General features: G+C 44.6%; 1 protein-coding gene across 1 annotated transcript in view; it reads right to left on the reverse strand.

Annotated features, from left to right (window-relative positions):
• Positions 1-20,296, reverse strand: part of LOC142585910 (suppressor of lurcher protein 1-like) — a 167,274-nt gene that overhangs the window by 48,525 nt on the left and 98,453 nt on the right. Inside the window, exons 7-9 of the mRNA XM_075697002.1 lie at positions 13,932-14,155; positions 13,183-13,302; positions 3,363-3,549 (exon numbers count right to left, since the gene is read on the reverse strand). Of these exons, the coding sequence (XP_075553117.1) occupies positions 3,363-3,549; positions 13,183-13,302; positions 13,932-14,155 (531 nt within the window). The remainder of the gene's footprint in view (positions 1-3,362; positions 3,550-13,182; positions 13,303-13,931; positions 14,156-20,296) is intronic.

A 20,296-nucleotide genomic window follows, 5' to 3' on the forward strand; every position in this document is an offset into this window, starting at 1 on the left:
CAGGGCAAAGGCCTCTCCCATACTTCTCCAACAACCCCGGTCATGTACTAATTGTGGCCATGCCATGCCTGCAAACTTCTTAATCTCATCCGCCCACCTAACTTTCTGCCGCCCCCTGCTACGCTTCCCTTCCCTTGGGATCCAGTCCGTAACCCTTAATGACCGTCGGTTATCTTCCCTCCTCATTACATGTCCTGCCCATGCCCATTTCTTTTTCTTGATTTCAACTAAGATGTCATTAACTCGCGTTTGTTCCCTCACCCAATCTGCTCTTTTCTTATCCCTTAACGTTACACCTATCATTCTTCTTTCCATAGCTCGTTGCGTCGTCCTCAATTTGAGTAGAACCCTTTTCGTAAGCCTCCAGGTTTCTGCCCCGTAGGTGAGTACTGGTAAGACACAGCTATTATATACTTTTCTCTTGAGGGATAATCGCAACCTGCTGTTCATGATCTGAGAATGCCTGCCAAACGCACCCCAGCCCATTCTTATTCTTCTGATTATTTCCGTCTCATGATCCGGATCCGCCGTCACTACCTGCCCTAAGTAGATGTATTCCCTTACCACTTCCAGTGCCTCGCTGCCTATTGTAAATTGCAATTCTCTTCCGAGACTGTTAAGCATTACTTTAGTTTTCTGCAGATTCTGCAGATTTTCTGCAGATAATGTATTCGCCCATTTACTGGAGACGCATACCGCCCCGAAGAAGAGTACTGCAAGTCATCATAGTTTCATAGTTCTTCAATACAATGTTCACGCCTGAAACTGTGAGGAGGCACTCGCGAATACATTTTTGCCCCAGTCAACGTTATATTGCAGGTAATTGCAGGAACACAGGAAGGCTGATTTAAGAGGAAGCTTTAGCTCGGGCGCAACTCCAACGCAGTTTATTGAAGTACATGTAAAACGCAAAAGCGCTTTTGTGATATAACCCCTGGGCTGACTTTAATGAAATTTGTTGTATTTGAGATAGATAGATAGATAGATAGATAGATAGATAGATAGATAGATAGATAGATAGATAGATAGATAGATAGATAGATAGATAGATAGATAGATAGATAGATAGATAGATAGATAGATAGATAGATAGATAGATAGATAGGTAGATAGGTAGATAGATAGGTAGATAGATAGATAGATAGGTAGATAGAGTGAGAGAGAGAGAGAGAGAGAGAGAGAGGGTTAAATTTGAGTGACTGTTGGAAGCGGAATTTTGATTTAGGGCCTGAATTTTGTGGAAAAGTGTTTCAGAAATTCGAAAGCTTGAAAAAGAAATAGACGGATGAAGTTTATAAATATTTGCTCCACATCAAAAACAAATATCGCGGTTCAGTAAACGGCATCCATAAGATCATTAAAAGTGGACAAATTCGATATGTCATTTTGTATCTTACTTAAATTTGTTACGTTGTGTACAAAGGCTCTGCAGAAGCTGTAGTTCCATATTACTCAATTTATTTAGATTCATGCGTAACATATCAATTTTGTCCGCTTTAGATGTACTATAAGTTGCAAATCACATAATTGTGATATCATTTTTCCTTGCTGAGTTACAGAGTTGTAAACTTGATAATTTCGTTTTCTGAAAATTTTTGATTTTCGCCAATTTTTAATAATAAATAAATTTACGATCAAAATAGGAAATTGACAACCAACAATCACTAGACTTTAAGTTTTTGTTTTAAATGCATTAAACCTCGTCAAATTTGGTGCAGTGGTTGCCGAGAAAAACGAATTCTCCTTTTAAATGTATTTAGATTGGAGCACCCGAGCTAAAGCTTCCTCTTAACATTTTTTTTAATACCGCAGCAGACTTTCTGACAAATTGTGACTTCCCTGTGTGACGCAGGACTGTACGGTGTCATTGCATAACACTAGGAACGCCTTTGCGTGCTGCGTGATAGTGCCCACAGAAACAGTTTCTGTGTACGTGCGTGGGTGTGTATGTCTTTTCTTTCTTATTTTTTAAAAATCCTTCTTTCTCTCAGCTATCGCATCCCCTTGCCCCTCCCCAGTACAGGGTAGCCAACCGGAGATGATCTCTGGTTAACCTCCCGGTCTTTCCTTTGCCTTCCTCTCTCTCTTAACAGTTATTCACAAGAGAGCTACATCATGGTGTGGTTTATCGAATGCCTGGAAACGCAGCGACGAACGCCCGAATTTTCTAGGGCCTCAGCATTCATGTGACAGGCTCTCGTAAATGCTGCTGGCGACTGCACGTTCGTATGCGTGGAAGTTCTTTCCGCTACCCCGTGCACGGCCTCGATTTTACCCATGCGTTTCTCCCCCACAGTGCTAGGTGGCCAAGACCACTTGTGTGTAACCTCCGTCTTTCTATTTACCGTTTTCTCACATTCTCATTAAGCTTGCATCACTGTAACTTAACTTCCCTTAGCTTAAGCCTTCTGTATCGGAGCAGTGCGTTTAAGGCCGTAAATGCGGACACCTGTCCGGACTTAAGCGGTTGCGAATTCTCCAACTGGCAATAAAGCTGTAGGGCCTTGCGGCGCGTTATTGCGTGAATTCCTTTTCTCCTTTATTTTTGTTAACCTTTCTTTCCTTCTATCAGCTTTTATTTCCTTCACCACTTTTCCCAGCACAGGGTGGCCAGCTGGTGTTCACACTACCTAACGTCCATGTATGTACCTCTTTCTTTTTTTTCTCCTTCCTTGAGCATAATATTCAATTTTTATTGTAGGGACAGATGACTTATCAAAATAGGGGGACTGCAAAATGTCTCAACATTCGATAAAGCGTAATTAATTTTCGCGTATGATAATTTGTTGATAATAAGTGCCGGGTTGCACTTGACATAATGACGCCATGGAACGTGACTCTATTGCGCGCAAACAGGACTGCTTTCATCGATTACTCGCGTGGCAAGCTCTTATAACACCAAATTGTGTTTGAAGAAGTCCGAAAATCTATGATTTATAGTGCCTAGCAGCGTGAGCCGCAGGTGAAGGGAGAGAAAGAGAAGAAAAGCAAGGCAGAAAGGTTAAACACGCACTTCTGTTTGGCCATCCTGCACTGTGGAAGTTGTGGGAAAGAGGTGCAAAGAGATTGTAAAAAGAAGGCGGAGAGAGAGAGACAGAGCACAAGTTACGCGCACACTTGAAGGTGTACGCCGAGACAGTCGCCGGTGACCTGCCGTATACTGTAGTTCCAGCTTTGTTGCTTTCGGCGCCAGCGCCGCGCAGAAATGACCAAGCCTGTGTAAAGACACTTTAAGAGTGAGTCTATGACATGCTGTGTAGGTGACGGCTATAAAAGAGAGAAATCAGTACTGCCTTTTCAGTTCTGTCATGATGATAATCGAAATGACATCTAAAGCACGAGCCGCGTGGAGACGCACTCACGTGTGGTACGAGTCGTCGGGCTGATACAAGTCGAAGTCGAGGAAGACGACCTGCGCCCTCTCGATGCCTTCGCCGCTGAAATGGTAAGTGCAGCGGGTGTCCGCGGGGTAGCCGTCGGGGTAGCCGGGGCTCGAGAACGTCCCGTTTCTTGACGCTGTGCTACTGAACAACTGGTCGCAGCCAGACCCTGGAATAGCGGGGTGACACACGCTGAGATAACTAGCGCCAAAATGGCAGCAAGCAATGTAGCAATGAAAAAATTGGAGGTTGCATCAACAGGCCCGATTTCTATCATGTACAGAGCGAGAGAACTGCACTATACTAAGCAATTAACATGTATAAAAAGCGCAAGCCAGGTACTACGCATAGCCCTTGCAGGGTATATTGGGGGAAGCTTAGTAACGAAGCGAAAGGTGAAGAACAAAATTTGCTATGATAATATTACATAACTTTACAGTGACGTAAAAGAATAATGGTGTCTGTTTTTTTAGATTATGACAGAATCCAGGACTGGCCGGTCGACACTAAAACTGGTGTTTTACGTGTCACAACCATGATTTGATTATGAGGCAGGCCGTAGCGGAGGACTCCGGAAATTTGGACCGCCTGGGGTTCTTTAACGTCCACCTAAATCTAAGTAAATGGGTGTTTTCGCATTTCACCCCCATCGTAATGCGGCTGCCATTGCCGGGCCAATGAACACTGTAGCACTGTAGCAATCGCCAGACTTTCATCCAAATTTTTCCCCCTGGTTTGTTTGTTTCGGTTCTCATACACAATACCAAAGGAAAGCAAGACATCGCTTGTTTTAATCGCCAATAACTAATGTTTCCAGCAGATACTACGATTTACGTTCTTTCTGACAACATTTGGTTGCTACTTTACAAAATATGTACACAAATATTAAGATATATACAGCGTTATAGCGGGCAACTGCGTAACACATAATAGCAGCGTGCACAACACGCACTGTTTCTTCAAGTATTTTCCCTCTATTTACTCTTGGTGCTTTTATTTGCATAAGAATTTCTTTAAGAGCAGCTATTGCTAGTCCTCACTTCTCTGTTGCCTGTTAGCTAATGTAATAACAGTTAATGTTTCCACATGTAGCAAGGATAAGCTTCAAGGCAAGAAAATTTGTATAACTCAAGTGCAGAATGGTGTCCCTGTAGCCCCGCAAAAGCTCGCTTTTGCGGGGCTGGGATTCACAATCAGTTCTTAAACCTCAGCGGATGCTTTCCATAGAAGTTGTGTTTCGACAGCGGAGGAACATTGCATGAAAGCACGCGAAGGCACACCGCACTATCAGCGACGCGAATGGATTGACCCGAGATCGGTCTTCTATCTCGGTGAATGATCACCGAGCACGTTAGTGCATCCGAAACTCTCTGCAACAACCAAGTCTCTTCTGTACCTCCGCCCAGAAGCATCGTCGGCATACTCTGGAAGAAAGGCTCGCCCCAACGCCATTATGGCAGCCGAGAATGCTGAATAGGCAGCCAGTAATTAATTAACGAAGGCGCTCTATTCATAAAACAAAAGCGGCCCCTCTATAGCGTCTCGTGAAAAATTAGCGCGAACTGTCGCGCGCCGGCGACTGTGCTCGAAAGCCGGACAGTTACCGGCGCCAAAAATCGACTTTTCTTTTTCGTTTTTGGTAACTGCCGGTGTGCAGCTCGGTGGCGTACATTTTGGCAGCAGCTACAAGCCGAAAAAGTTCTGGACTTCATCTAAGGAAAAAGGCAACGTAGTTCCACGAGGTTTCAACGTAGGTGGTTGAAATTCAAGACATCATTACGCGCCATCTTAAGTGTCCTCAAGAGGCACCTTTCTCGCGGACGACATTACAAGCCATGCAGTCAGGGCTCTGGCTGCCGCGACTACGGTACGACTTTCGAAAAGGACAAAGCAAGGCAAAACCACCTATAAGACATTGGCTTGCTGGAGAGGCCTGGAAGCTATAAGGTTCTCTGCCGGTCTTTATTTTTTCTTAGTGTATGTGGTCTTCTTCACAATTTCTGCCGCTCGATATTATCGCGGACTTTCGCCTTCGATATGCGCGGGCTATCACTTCGTGCAGGCATATTAACACTGAGATGCTACGAAAATACGCACGCTCAAAGAGAACATTGTCATAAGTAAACCGGTCGACCGTGTTCTTCAATAAACATTGTGCGCATAGCCGCAATAGTCGTTCTGGGCTGTACTGCGAGCTTATAGATCGTGCAACTTGTTAATATTTAGACTTTCGAAAAGAATGCTAGCGCTACGGACCGCTCTCGTAGCCTGAGAGGGCAGCCCCTATTCGTTGGCATTGCGCTCATCGGCATTGTGCTGCGACGACATTGAGCCTAAAAGGGGGCACGTGGGGTGGAAGGTGTGCGCTTAAAAAATCGCGAGATCATAGGATGAAGACGAGTTTTTACAATCAAGTTGAGCGGCTTTTAAAAGAGGCTACACTCGCTCGGTGTTGACGTCAGTGGGGAAAACTTTGCTCCAGAAGATTAAAGGCAACAAAAAGCCTGAGGTGCGCGTTGAAGTCAAGCGCAACGCTCGAAAAAAGGCACAAGTTGTCCCGTACGTTCACAGGCTTAGCCACAACCTTTAAGAAGGGGGCGAACAGGTATTGAGTACCTGTGGTCTTCTCCGCCCCGAGCAGGCTGGCCGTCTCTGCCCTCGAATCACGGGTGGCACTACGAGCGGGTGTACAGTATACAGCACGTTAAGCGTTACGTGCATTGTACCACTGGAGTGGTTTATGTGATTCCTGTCAGCTGTGGCAAGTGCTACATCGGGCAAACTAGGCGCTGCGTCAAAGACCGAAGGAGAGAGCACAAAAATATTTTAAAGAAAGAGATGACTGCGCACTTGTCTGCGCATTGGCCTTGTCCTGACTGTGAACCACTGTTTTTTAATGTCAGGATCCTAGACAGAAGCAAGAAGAAAACCGCACGTGAACTCTTAGAGGCCTATCATATCTAAACCACTGGTCTAGCCTGCGTTAGTCAAACAACTGTTACTCTTTATGATTTGGAATTGACATTGCTAAAATAAAAAAAAGAAGGATAACAACGCCTTCGGCGGACTGGCGTTCTCTGCGTGTTTTATGCGTATGAGCATGTGTATGTTTGTGTTTATATAGGATGCTCTGCTCTCGGAATAAACAGTTGTAAGTGTAGCGCTCGTGATTCCTTTCCTTTTACCCCCTTCTTTTTGTCTTTTTTTCGAGTTTTTCCGCTAACAGGCATCATGTTTAGATTATGCGGTTTTACGCGCCCAAACCACGATCTGGTTATGAGGCATGCCGTAGGGGGAACTCCGGATTAATTTTGACCAACTCGGGTTCTTGAACGTGCACCTAAATCTAAGTACACGGGTGTTTTTTGCACTTCGCCCCCATTGAAATGCAGGAGCCGTGGCTGGGATTTGATCCCGCGACCTCGTGCTTAGCAGCGCAACACCAAAGCCACTAGCACTGAAAAACAGTGACAGTATTATAGAAGCATGCGTCATATACACAGGCATGGCCTTTTTCACTACGGGTTACAATGAAAAACAGCCCAAGTTCCCCTTCGCGTGGGTAATGTGCAAGTGCCGGCATGTCTAAATTCTAAAGAAAAGAGAGAGAAGGAAAAGTATGCGTATTGAAATGTATATATTTATTAATACTATGCAGTTTCTTCCAACATTTAGAATTATTAATTGTAACTTACTGTAGCTGAGCGTAATAGTAGGATAGCGCACGACAATTGTTGCAAAATAACAGCATGTAAAAAGCTGATAGTACGAGAAAGGCAATACTTTGCTATTTTAACCAGTGTAAGATGACAAAAAATTAAAACCTATCAAAAATACGCGGCATCTGTCACAACAACCAGCGCTAAACATTGATGTTGCCAGTTGCACTAAAATCACTGGTTTCTGAGAAGGAGTGGCCCTAAAACAATCAACGAGGCCCGGTGACTGCATGTCTGCAACGCGCCGCCGCCGACAGCAATGGCCACTGCACTTCCCCTGCAGCTGCACCTATTCCCGCGTTATTAAGTAAGTGGGCGGTTCAGCACACTTCCTTCGGAGCTGTTTACTTGTGCCGAATGGCGAAGGCCTCTGCTTCCATTATAGTGCTGCGTTATGCTTTCATTATGTCACATTGACGCCATGACTGTTCGAGCTCTTCTCCCTGGGACGCTAGAAATCTTACGATGAATTTAATAAATTATGTCGGCAATGAAAGAAGCATAAGGCATATTCTTAAAAAAAAAGAAATAATATTGGAGGACGTTTAAGCTTCGCCTTCAAGAGTGGAACGCGACAGCGTCCCCGTCGACCCGCCAAGGGGTGTAAGGCAATGGGCTACGGCGCAGCGACTACGCGCCCCGCATCGGACGCGGTGAGCGTCGAGCAACGCAGCGTTCGGCGCGACAACGAAATGTGCGCCTGAGCAAGCGACCCACGCCTGAGCCTTAGAAACAGCTCGTATCTAAGGCAACACCGCGTTCACTAGATGCGCTTTTGTACCGCTTTGAAGCATCGAAAGAAAAAAAAAACACGTGGCTGAGTGGTAACGTCTCCGTCTCACACTCCGGAGAACCTGGTTCGATTCCCACCCAGCCCACCTTGGAAGTTGCTTTTTATTTATGAAGTGCCTGCCGTGATTTATCGCTCACGACCAACGCCGCCGACGCCGACGACACCGGCTTTCCTGCGACACGAGCTCCTTAACGCTATCGCGTTAAAACATACCACGCAATATTATGCAACACATGATGACCATGACGTCAGCTCTACAAAAAATGAACCTGGCCCCGAGCCATGTGGAAATGGCATTACATTAAAAAGTGAAAAGGCGTATGGTGCATGACCGCGTGCCTGCTATAGCTGTTACTCAAAGGATAATGGTTACGTGCGCAGATCGCTTCTTTTAATCACTTCAAAGTTGAGAAGCGGTCTAGCAGCACGCTAGAAAAGGATGACACAGCGCCACTTAGACAATAGGGAAGTTCAGAAATAGCACACACAAGCATCTTTGCGTACACAAAGCACCACGCCTTGCTTGCTTTCTTTCATACTCCTTTTGCGTTCCTTTGTATACATTTTCGCATTCTTTTGTAGGCCTAGCAGTTCGCGCCCTAACTTTGAGTGCGCAAAACCTAGCATTCCATAAAAGTCTCTTTTAGGGAGATTGAGGTTTTCCGCATCTAAAGTTAGCGGACCCAAACCACCGGGCGTATAAAAAGGTGTACAAAATAACAGAAAAGGAGTACGAAAGAAACCAGGCAGGCCATGGGGCTTCGAGTACGCAAACACGCTTGGGTGCGCTATATCTACAAGTCCCTGATGACGAGAAAGGAGACAGATGGACTGGTGTAAACCAGTGTTGGTAACTTAGCAAGGAAGTCGCTGAATCTAGTCTTTTTTTTTTTGTCACCTTAACGATAGCTTCACCTTTGTGGAATCAGCGACATTTTATGTATTTTTAGTGACATAGATAGCCAACAAATGGTCCTGGTAAAATTACTCGAGCAACCTTCACCTTGTTCAATGCTTGGTCCCGATTTTATCCCGATGGGTGTATATGCACCTACCTTTGTCGCTACTTCTAAAGAGATTCTTAAGTTCATATTAGTGATCCATCTGGCTACACCAAAGCTGTTTTTCTAGGCAAAGCACAATCTTGGAGTGATATCCCGTTTTAAAAAATTCGGGGCTGGTTATTGCCTTTTCACTTCCCGACCAATGACTCGCTACTGTAGGAGGCAATTTAAAGCTACAGTTAAATTCATAAGAAAGATGTCTAGGAAGAAATTCTTACCATGATATAGACAAAATTCCGACCAAGTCATCGCCATCATTTTCACTTATTGAACTTTGGTTAAAGATAGGTCGCGACCTGGCGACATTGTCAGAAAATGAAAAAAAAAAGAATAGTTGCCTACGCTGGCGCAGGACTTCGTATCCATTCTCGTCTTTGTGTTGTGCGACATCTTTCCTTGTGCATACCAAGCCAAGAAGTCCAGCAACAAATTTTATCACACCATAAGTTTTCCAACAAGTTTCTGCAGATTCTATAGCAAAGGAGAGACTAATTTGTTACCATTTCCAGATGGTTTTTCAATGGTACTCCAGGATTACCGCGCACAGATTGCGTATTAAACTCATCAAGTAGAACACGGCGCCTTAACTAAAGACGCCAGTATGCATCAAGAAAACCTTAAAGAAAAGTTAGGAAGTTTCACGTAAAGTTCGAAGTAGCGACACCAATAATTTGCGCAACTCTCGAGAACTGCGGCTTTCGATTAATTACTTTTCTGCTGTTTAATTTGACGTCAACAATGATGATTACCTCAGAAACCGTGGCGACAAGAGCAGTCGCATGCTTTGTGTTAGGACAGAGGGTACCGCTGCAACGTGCATTGGCACTTCACCTGAAAAGTGTTCATGCGTATAGGGTCAAGCCTGTATCAGCCAAGCAGACCTCAAATGTCACAGCTCTCACACTTTTTAGTTTTTCATCCCCATGTCGCACGGTGTCATCGAACACCTATAATATCTTTTGGATACGTCATGCTCCCAACTTCTCCCCTCCAACCTCCCGCTTCTTTTTCTACCTCTCCAACTCTTGGTGGCTGACCACGGGCATAGCGTAACTTCATAGCCACTGCGCTGGCTGGCGAAGGAATAAATAATAACACACGTATTTAGTCGCGTAACCGAAATCACTCTATGTTCGCAGCCACTTTTGGGTGCAGACTATAGGCGCTCAATATTTCCCGCCATGGGCTTGCTTATGTCATGCGCAGCTCTGACTAAAGTTTCTCTGCGCAGCTCTAAACACCTCTTTTTTTTGCAGGAATGGTTCAATAATACATGCGCCCGTAAAGCGCACTTTCAGACGGAATTTAGATATCCGATCAATAACCGACATTCCAACAATAAAGATCGTACGGCCGCAGCTTTTACTGCGCGCCGTTGTTCAGCTCCAAGCATGGCGTCCCACGCGGAACCGGGAACAACGCGCAGCCGCTCGGCACCCGAGTGGCGACGGCAGCGCCCGCCTGCCGGTCAGGGAACCCTCAACTCCATCTGGAGCAGGCACGTCCGGCAGCGGCCGTTGGGAGCAACTGCAGACGGCCAAGACTCGATCCTTCCGAGAGAGCGCGGCAAGGAACAACATCCGTCGCGACGGCTGCGCTAAAGGTAGCGAGGAAAACGACGTGCTCGTTTGCAAAGACGCCCAGCGACTGCAGACGGCAGAAGAGGCTCGAAATGGTTGTTGTTAATCCAATTTGCCGGAGAGCGAGGCCCAGGCAAATGAATGACAAAGAAGAGGAACGACGGCCCACCCGAACAACAACTCCGAGAAAGGGCGGAGCCTCTCCGCTCTGGGGTTGTCTTCCCTGGCAAGATGCTCGGAGCACTGGCAGCGCTTCGCTGCTCGCTGACGCTCCCACCATGCGCACTGCGCTTTCTCCTCTGCTGCGTTGTCTCTCCCTATCCTCCTCACCCCTCCCTGGTTCTAAGCAAGCGTCAGCAGTGAGCTGTGCCACATGCGCCTACCCCGCCTCCATTCCTCCCCTCACTCCTTCTATTCTTGGTTTCATTCGGTTTCCTTACGGCAAATAACAGTGAACGGGATCCTCGGCCCCGGTGCGCACACGTGTTTTCTCTCGACACCGGCTCTCTGCGCACTCCGCCTTCCGTGCTCTTCCTCTAGAGCACGCGCCCCAACGAAGCGCCTTGCCTCGTCTCCCATAAATCTGCTTCTCCTCGGGGGACAAAGGGTAAGGGAAGCCGAAACGAAGAGATGCGTAAAAAGTTCCAAAGAGCGGCCGAGACGGGCTGGATGTGACTCGTTCCTAAAACTGTGCAGCGTTCGGGCGCAGCTGCAGTCGGAGCCACCTGGACGCGAGCTACAAAAGGTGTTCGGTAATTGCAAGCAGCATGACCGGTTAACATACGTGACGCTTAGTGTCGCCTTTGACAAGTGATATCAAATTCTTACGACGGAAGAAACGATACGTAGACAGTCGACAAAACATCAGAAAGACATTTAGGAAACAAATATTGAATTGCGAAACGTTATTAAAAAACGGCATTGGTGTTTCAAGGACAGGATAAATACGTGTGAACGGTACGTACGGGTCAAAGGCTGAATTTATCGCATGGCAGATTGAATAGAAATATATTTCGCAGATTGAGTCAACATTTCCTGGCTCGAGGATCAGGTGCCTATCTGAATGTCCAAAAGGTATTCAAACGTGGCGCGAGGTTTCCTGCCATATTGTTTTTTGCTAACGTACAAATTAGCTGTTCCCACCATGTTCACATGTCCAAACTGCTCTATACTCGAACTTTACTGTCTTTTGTTGTGTGTTGCTGCTTCCTTAACGCTTCTGTGATACGTTTTTATTTTTCTCATACGATCAGGGTAGGTAGCGTGCTCTGTTTACTAGCGCCGTTCATATCACTTTGCCTTTTAAGCCAATATTCCCTGCCGCTTAAAATTAATAGATACATGTAAAGAACCATTTATAAAATATTGTATTGATGTGGTGCTTGCTCAAGGCACGCGGCCTGTTCATAGTCCTGAACCGTGCACATTAGCAACTATTTACAAAAGATTGGCAACCGATGTTATTCAGCTCCATATTTCGCTGCGCTGCATGGATTTAGTGAGACAGTTACATTGGCGGGTCACAAACGCGCGCCGGTGCCAGGCAAGAGCAAAGCAGCAACGCGTAACGAATAAAAGCAGATGTTGAATCCCGAAAATCAAATGGGAACGAATTAGGAGCAAAGTGCAAGAAGAGGGCGTACGTGAGACCTCGTTCGGTGTCGGCGGGCCGCGCGTGCATACACGCTATCTCTTTTCGGGGAACCGGCAAAGTGCAATACCGAGGCTTCGAGGGAGCGGCGGCGCGCTTTGAATTCCGGCGGCGCGAATTCTTGGCGCTGCTGCGTGTGCGAGCCACCGCCATCGCACCGCGCTTTTCGGTGTGCTGCAGGCAAGGCCATATTACGCTCGGCGAAAATAATAATAACGAATAAATATGGACATCCCCCCCCCTTCCCTGCCTTGCCACAAACTGTTCGTGAGCCGTGAACCCTGCGTGCGTAGTGTCTTTCCATGTGAGCTTTGTGAACACGTCCATATGGGGCCGGAGGAAGCAAAAAGTAGGCACATACTCATTTCAGACACAGTGCAGCGCGGGAAAATAGAGCACAAGACTGCCGTAGCAATGAGCACCCGAGAACGTGCACCTTTTCGGGCTGTTTATGCATTTTCTTAGTCGATCCTTTAACTACCCGAGACAAATTCCATGATAAGTGCTATACAGAGCAAGCATCGTCTTCCTCAGGTTCGCACGCTTGTAATACCGATAGCTGTTGCATGATGATTTCTTCATTGAATCGTGTGCAGTTGCAGCAGTTATTACGAGGTGTGCATATATATGATCAGATAGCTCTAGTAAGTGACGCAATGCCGCGAAAGTTTTCAGAGCCCCGTTTAGAGGAAATTATGCGAAATTGTGTGTACGCTATCAGCACACCCGCCAGCATTTACTCAAATTTGAGGTTTAAGGAGATCAGGGTTCGTAATAATGAAGAATTTGTTACGTTAGAACCGCTGGTAAGAAAAATGCCAAACAATAGCAATGTTGAGAAATGGAATACCTATGAACAAAAAGCTTTGTGAATTCGGCTACAGAAAGTTAACCCCGTCATTATGTGCGGCAGTATTTGTACAGCTTTTAGGGCAGTAATTCTGCCGAAAATTTCGAGCCACGATAGTTATATAATGCAGCCGCGAGGCAGTTACCTGGGCCTGGCGTCGTGTAGAAAGGTGTGTCGGTAGTTTCTACTTGGCTGTCTAGACTTTGAACTGGAGACCACGATGGGGGCGTCGAAGCACAACTGGAGAGCCAAGCCTGCAGGAGTTCTGCAGAATAGACAGAAAAGCGACAATCAACGCACCATTACTTATTTCTTCAGTTCGTGCTATAATGAGCTCGTAAAGGTAAAGACAAAGCTGAGAAAAGAAAGCTGGACAAACAGCAGCCTCAATGACACTGTGCGGCTTGTCTTTAAAGTAGCAGTTTCTCATTTGTAGTATTCAGAACAAAACAAGCTAGAGGTAATTTTCCAACGGGCGGTGTTGCGGCTAGTCGTTTTAACCTTGGGCTGCATGACTGTAATCATTTTTAACTGTGTCAAATGCGTGAAAAATAAAACAAGCAAACGATTAAAATTACCAAGCCACCGAAGATTGATTAGTATACAGTTGAACTCCGTATTTTGTTCAGAATGCACGAATCTAGAATAAGAAAAAGAAAGGAAATCAGGTATTTCCCTCGCACCTACTTGATTATAATCCCCTTACAATAGTACTACATCGATGGTCCATATTTTGACGCATAAATGAGACACCTTGAAATCACCTATATAAATCAATATGAGTGGATTTGCTCCTCCGTACGCGTTCATTAGGAATAGCGGCCGCTGGACGCTTAGATCGTTTGGCTGTTCTCCCGCCGATGTACTGCCGTGCGTCTCGCCCGCAGAACGTACCGGAAGACGGTCCTCCTTCGGCGTAGTGGAGCTCCTCTTCGAAGTGGTAGGTGGCCTTGAATCCCTGGCCGGGAGACTGGCTCCGGCTCACAAACTCGACCATCATGTCCGGCCCTGTCGAAAGAAGCTCGACGAAGTAGTGTGTGTTGCAGAACTGAGCGATCACCCGCGCTGCCAGATCTTTGCCGTCGTAGACGATGATCGCGTCAGGACTCGTCAAGCAGCTGCGCAAAGGGTTTAGCAGGTAAGGCTTAGCAAAACCTTATATTGGGCTACAGTTACATCACAGAGAAGAACAAAATCTTGCGCGAACATACAAGAGTACGAAGCAAAGGGCAGTGACGAGCTCTCTGATGAGCGCCGTGACGGGTGTAATGTTGTCTTCTTGCTCCCCTTTTTGCGCTACGATTGTTTGAAGGACAGCAGGCGGGCATTGGAAAAGTCTAAATATGCTGGCGTGTACTGAAAACGAAATAACATGAACACAAATTTCATCACCATCCAGAACAACCGGTCCAAGATTACTTTTAACGGGCCTGTAACTTGGTGAGGACTCTAAATTTTAACTGCGCGAAGAATTAAGCACTTGTCGAAAGTATCAGATAAATGGCTGTCTCTTACGTTTAAAATTGTTTTGTCTTTCTTTGCACTACCTTTGTACTAGCTTCATGCTTAATTGGCCCAACTGAAATGGTTGCGAGGTCAAATGGACGAGAGCACGTACGCGGCCACGTATAAAGCTTAAAAGCTACATCCGTAGAGAAAGTAATTAACAAATGAAAAACAATAAATAAAACAAATACGGCCACGCGTAACGTTGACAAAAGCTCAAAATGAGATATGCTTGTATATGCGAATATTCAATCGAGCGGCAATGACAAATTTTCGTACGGTGGAAGAGCGACTGATCTTCGCTATAAATTCTGTCATGATATGCCGGAAGTTGACTTATCAGACACAATTGTTCATTGCTCAGCAATATCAGCATCAGGTAATTCTCATACCGGCGTAAAAGGATAAAGTTTTTATTACATAAGTATAATAAATGCGAGAACGATGAAGTTAAATGAGTATACTAAACAAATGAGTGCATTCACAAATTATATGAAAACTCTGAGCTCTAATAGTTATTGCGTGTCGGGATGCGTTTCGGCAGTCGAATACTTGCGAGCTTGAAGTTAGCCTGTAAGTTAAATGAACTGAGAAAGCCAAACATGACGCTTCTCGCTGACTTTAACATATAGGATTTTTTTATCCCTTGGCTTGGCACGAAAAACTAAGTTTCATGCGGACTTGCCGCCGAGCCGTTCTACGTTTAATGGTGCCTCTGACGCTAACTTCGTTTAGTGCCACACCACTAGGCTCTCACAGCGGACACCGCCAGCTTCTGAAGAACTTCTTTGCGATGCTCACAAGGTCGTGCCCTGAGCTAACCGCTACATTTGGCGTCCTCGTTGAACGGCTATGACACTCCCGCGTTCTTTATATGTGTGTGCATATGTATGTCTCTCTCTCTCTCTGCATAGGTTTTTGTTTCGTTGCTCTGTCACCCCTTACCCCTTCCCCAGTGCAGGGTAGCAAACCGAATGTTTGTGTATAGGTTAACGTTGCCGCCTATAGCATCTTATTTCTCTCCCTCTCTCTCTTTTGCGGCCACCGAAACACGTGCACAGACCAGACATATCAGAGTATGCGTGGAGCTCCAGACCTTGCAAAAATGTTTCGCAAAGTAAGTGGTTGTGCAAGTTCTTAAATGTCCAAGAAAAAAAAAAGAAAGAAAAAAGAACCAGCATGTCAGAATACGCTGACAGGAAAGAAAGAAAAGAAAAACGAACATAGCACGATAGCACACTGTTTCACGCGGACATGCGCACATTGTCGCAGAGACATAACCTCGAACCATCGTAGCAGCAGTTGGAAAAGCTGTTGTTTTACGTCTTTATTTGCTACCACTACGCGCGCGTTGCCGACATTAGCATGCAAAAAATATCTCAAGCGTGGAATTAGGAAACCACTCAATGCGTTTCTTTAGCAAGTCGCTGTGCTTTAAAAGTAAGTATGAATCAACGCTCATTACCATTACCCAGCATCCCATTACCATTTACACGTTTCTCAAGAAAACCCATTACCATTTACGGGTGCCTCAAGAAGGACTATTCGTGGCTACAACAAGGGCAATTAAGAAGTAATCAACAAAAAGCTAGAATAATTTTTTTAACATCGCCATCTACCCTCGTTACACGCCAGGCCTATTCATGATAACTTGGTCATGTTCAGAGATAAGTTAGGCATATTCATTGAGCAGCATATTCCTTTAATAACAACAACTGAAGATAAAAACAAGCCGTGGTTCACAAAGTTTCTTCACCGATTCAGAAACAAAAAGAAACCTTCATACAGAACCACAAAACGAGTGGCACTACATCAGCTCGGGAAAGGTATCTTAAGGGTTTAAATTGCTACTGCTCCGCTCTTAGTTCAGCAAAAATAAATGCTTTTCCCAAGACCTCCCTTCACTACTCAGATTTAATTCATTTACCAAATTTTATCTTCTGGACCCCATACTAATGGCATTTCGTTACACAATGAAAACAATCTTCCTGTTCATAACAGTGAGTGCGCACAAGTTTTCAATAAATTCTTTTCATCCGTATTCACGAATGAAAGTATCGCTAATTTGCCCATTGTTGCAGACTTATTGACATTACTATTGATGCTGTTGCTCAGCTTATTAATAACTGGAAAGCTTTGTCTTCAGCAGGTATTGACAATACTAATTCTAAATTAGTAAAGAATACAGTCTCAGTATCTAACAGGTTTCTTTCGATATTTTCCATCAACCTTTAATGACAGGTCAGATTCTCCAAGATTAGAAAATCGACAGTCATACCCATCTTCTAGGACGTTAATAATGACGTTACTGAAAACTACCGACCGATATCGTTGACGTGCACATGCTAGAAAATGATGGAACATAATATTGCATCTCACGTTTACCATAATCTAGAATTGAACAACTTCCTTCTACATAATCAGCATGGTTTCAGAAGAAGTTTGTGGTGCGAAACGCAACTGCTTGAATTTACGACAGATTTACATTTTATCATGGACTCAAACCTTCAAACTGACAGCGTCTTTAGAGATTTTTCTGAAGCTTTTGACCGCGTTGTCCATTGTCGCCTGTTTTTGAAATTATCATCATTAAAACTTCAGTCACTAACTTTAATCTGGCTCCGAAACTTTCTTTCAAACAGGCAGCAGTTTACTTTCGCTAACAGCTTCTCCACACTCCTTTCAGGTGTTTCTTCCCGTGTACCACAAGGAATTGTTCTTGGTGCCTTACTCTTTCTAATATAGAATAATTACATATCCAATGACTTATCATCATGCATGTACATTTTTGCTGACGACTCTGTTGTCTATCGTCCTAGGAACAGTTCCGATGACCACCTGATCCTCCAACTTGATCTTAACTATATTACCAATTGGTATGACACGTGGCTAATGACTAGATTCATCAACATGTAATGTGGTGTCATTCATCCGCAAACGCTCTAACTCGAACTACTCCTACTAAATGTTCCACTGTCTCGTGCCTCATCATTAAAATATCTAGTCGTAAATATTGTCACGTGGTGGTGACGTTGAAGAACACAGTAGCAATACTGTGAACGACAAAACTAACTTGTATTGGGCGAACCAGTGCCCACAAAACAGGCTACACTTATAGCACAACGATAGCTGCCAACACGGTCGGCGATCGTCGAAAATCTGATCAACGGGTCAAGCGCGTCGGCTTTTATACATCAATCGTCGAATGTTCCAGCCTAATTGTTGAGACCCGCGTGCCTTCCACAAAGTTCTACACCATTCGCGTCAGGCGATGAAATCAGATAACATAAGGTTCGGCGACAACAGACAGCGAATAGAAGTATCCATAACTTTCCAGAAACTTCGGATACATGCGGGCGCGTCCCGTGCTGTGCGATAACATTTGTTAGGCGGCGAAACATGGTCGCCCGATAAAGATAAGTACACGTGTCAATATTTCAACAAACATCTCCAGGACTTCTCACATAACCACCGTAAGCGCCACTGCTTCTAGATCACTGGGTTACCTGCGACCGACACTCACCTACACTTATTCGCAAGCTGGAATTTGAAACATTAGTTCGCCCACAGCTTGAGTTCGCCGCTCCGGTCTGGTCTCCCAACCAAAATTACTTAATTTGATGGAATCAATCCAAAATAGAACCGCACGTTTCGTTCCCCAAAATTATGACTACCATTCTAGCGTAACAAAAATAAGGATTCACCTTTCACTTCAACTCCTAAGTAATCTTCGTGGCATAGTCTTTCTGCCATTATTTCATAAACGCGCGCACCACACTAACAAACGTTCCCTACGCCTAGAAATGTCATCGCACGCGTCGCACAGAATACACGATGATCTTAGACTCACGCGCACCTGCGGTAAAACTCGTCTGCAATTCGACGTGGCATTCGTATCTGGGATAGCCTCCCCGATAATACAGTTGCGGAAACTAACCGTGAAAAATACAGCCACTCACTGAACTCGTTTAACCCTTGTTAACCCATACAATCATGGTGAGTATTATAGGTGAGTGAGTATGAAACTCACTATTTGGTGCGTATCATACTCACTTTTTCGTTGCACTGTAATACATTGGCTACACAATTATCGAGTTGTTTTTCATTCTTCTGATACAGAGCTGTATGTCGTTAGTATATTTCTGTAAAAAGTATACCGTTGTCACTTATTTTCTGATTACGCAAAAGAGAGGTGGGCTCGCCGGCACTAACTACTTGTGGCTGAAAGTACTTTCATAGTAAAACAGCGCTACTTCTTGAACAAGGATAAAACCGAAGAAACCGACTGCGACAAGCTGTCAAATAAGGACACAGAAACCAGGAAAAAACTGAAGGTGTCTAAATTCGCTTTTCTGTTATTTGAAGAAGGCGCGCCGTCATACTTAGAATCACGCAGAACCAACTCGCCTGATCATTGGCTTTCAAGACGGCTCGCCATGCAACTTATGAGCCAGTTTGCTGACAAATATAGCGCGAGCAATACAGTGCTGGTGGTGGGCAAAGTTTGCTTCACCCTGTGTGGCAAGGGTTAAATGAGGAGATGGCACGACGACAATGGCCCAGCAACGACGTTGGCGACTACGGCCGCCGCCGGTGCCATCGCCAGCGTAAGGATTCGACGGACAGAGCAAGCAGACTTTGCTTTGAGTTGTTTTTTCTTCCTTTTTATTTTTTACTCATGTCTGAAGAGGGCGAAACGCGAACATCTAACAAAGTGATCGGAACAATAACTACTGTGAGCTTGTACTCTCCTCTTCGTGGCGGGAAGAAAGGTAAGAGGCCGTTTTGCGAGTTTGCATTAAGAAACATTGCTCCAGCGCACAAATAGAGACGAGCAGAGAGAGACAACAAGAACGCCAGCAGACTGGCGTTCCTGTTGTCTCTCTCTGCTCGTCCGTGTTTATTTGTGCGCTGGAGCGATGTTTCTTAATGCTATTCACAACCAACTAACCTAGCTATCCACGCTTAGCGATGTAGTATACCTTCTGCATTTCCTTGTGTAAACTAATTCTCATTAATAAAGATTTCGTTCATTGTTAAAGCAAAATGAAAAGGGTGGAAAGTTTTTGTGCTAAGTCAAGCTAGAGGACTTCCTGGAAGGGTGGTTATTATTATTATTATTATTATTATTATTATTATTATTATTATTATTATTATTATTATTATTATTATTATTATTATTAATGCTTTTCCTGTACAACGTTTTGCCGAGAGCGCCAGCACCAAGATCATCGAGGTTGTTTCGGGGCACTTTAATATTTATTCATTTATTGATTGATTGAGATAGATAGATAGATAGATAGATAGATAGATAGATAGATAGATAGATAGATAGATAGATAGATAGATAGATAGATAGATAGATAGATAGATAGATAGATAGATAGATAGATAGATAGATAGATAGATAGATAGATAGATAGATAGATAGATAGATAGATAGATAGATAGATTGCAGTTGTTCTTAATATTGTCATTATTACACGGTTAGAGAAGGAAATATGGGCAGATGCAGGTTCACACCTGCCACAGAAACTGGAACATCGCCTACTTATATTCTTTATGAAGGAGGGAACAGAAACGTGGAAATTGAACATTGGAAGAAGGGAAGTAAAGAGAAAAGAAAGAACAAGATGACAGATCACAAGGACTAAAGTTAAGCAAGGGCAAATAATAAAGCATGGCTGTAGGAATATAAAGAATCCCAGGAGAACACATTAATCAGAATGGTATACAACCCTCCCCTTCCCTCC

This window comes from Dermacentor variabilis, chromosome 6 (assembly GCF_050947875.1).
Source record: "Dermacentor variabilis isolate Ectoservices chromosome 6, ASM5094787v1, whole genome shotgun sequence".
Classification (NCBI taxonomy): domain Eukaryota; kingdom Metazoa; phylum Arthropoda; class Arachnida; order Ixodida; family Ixodidae; genus Dermacentor; species Dermacentor variabilis.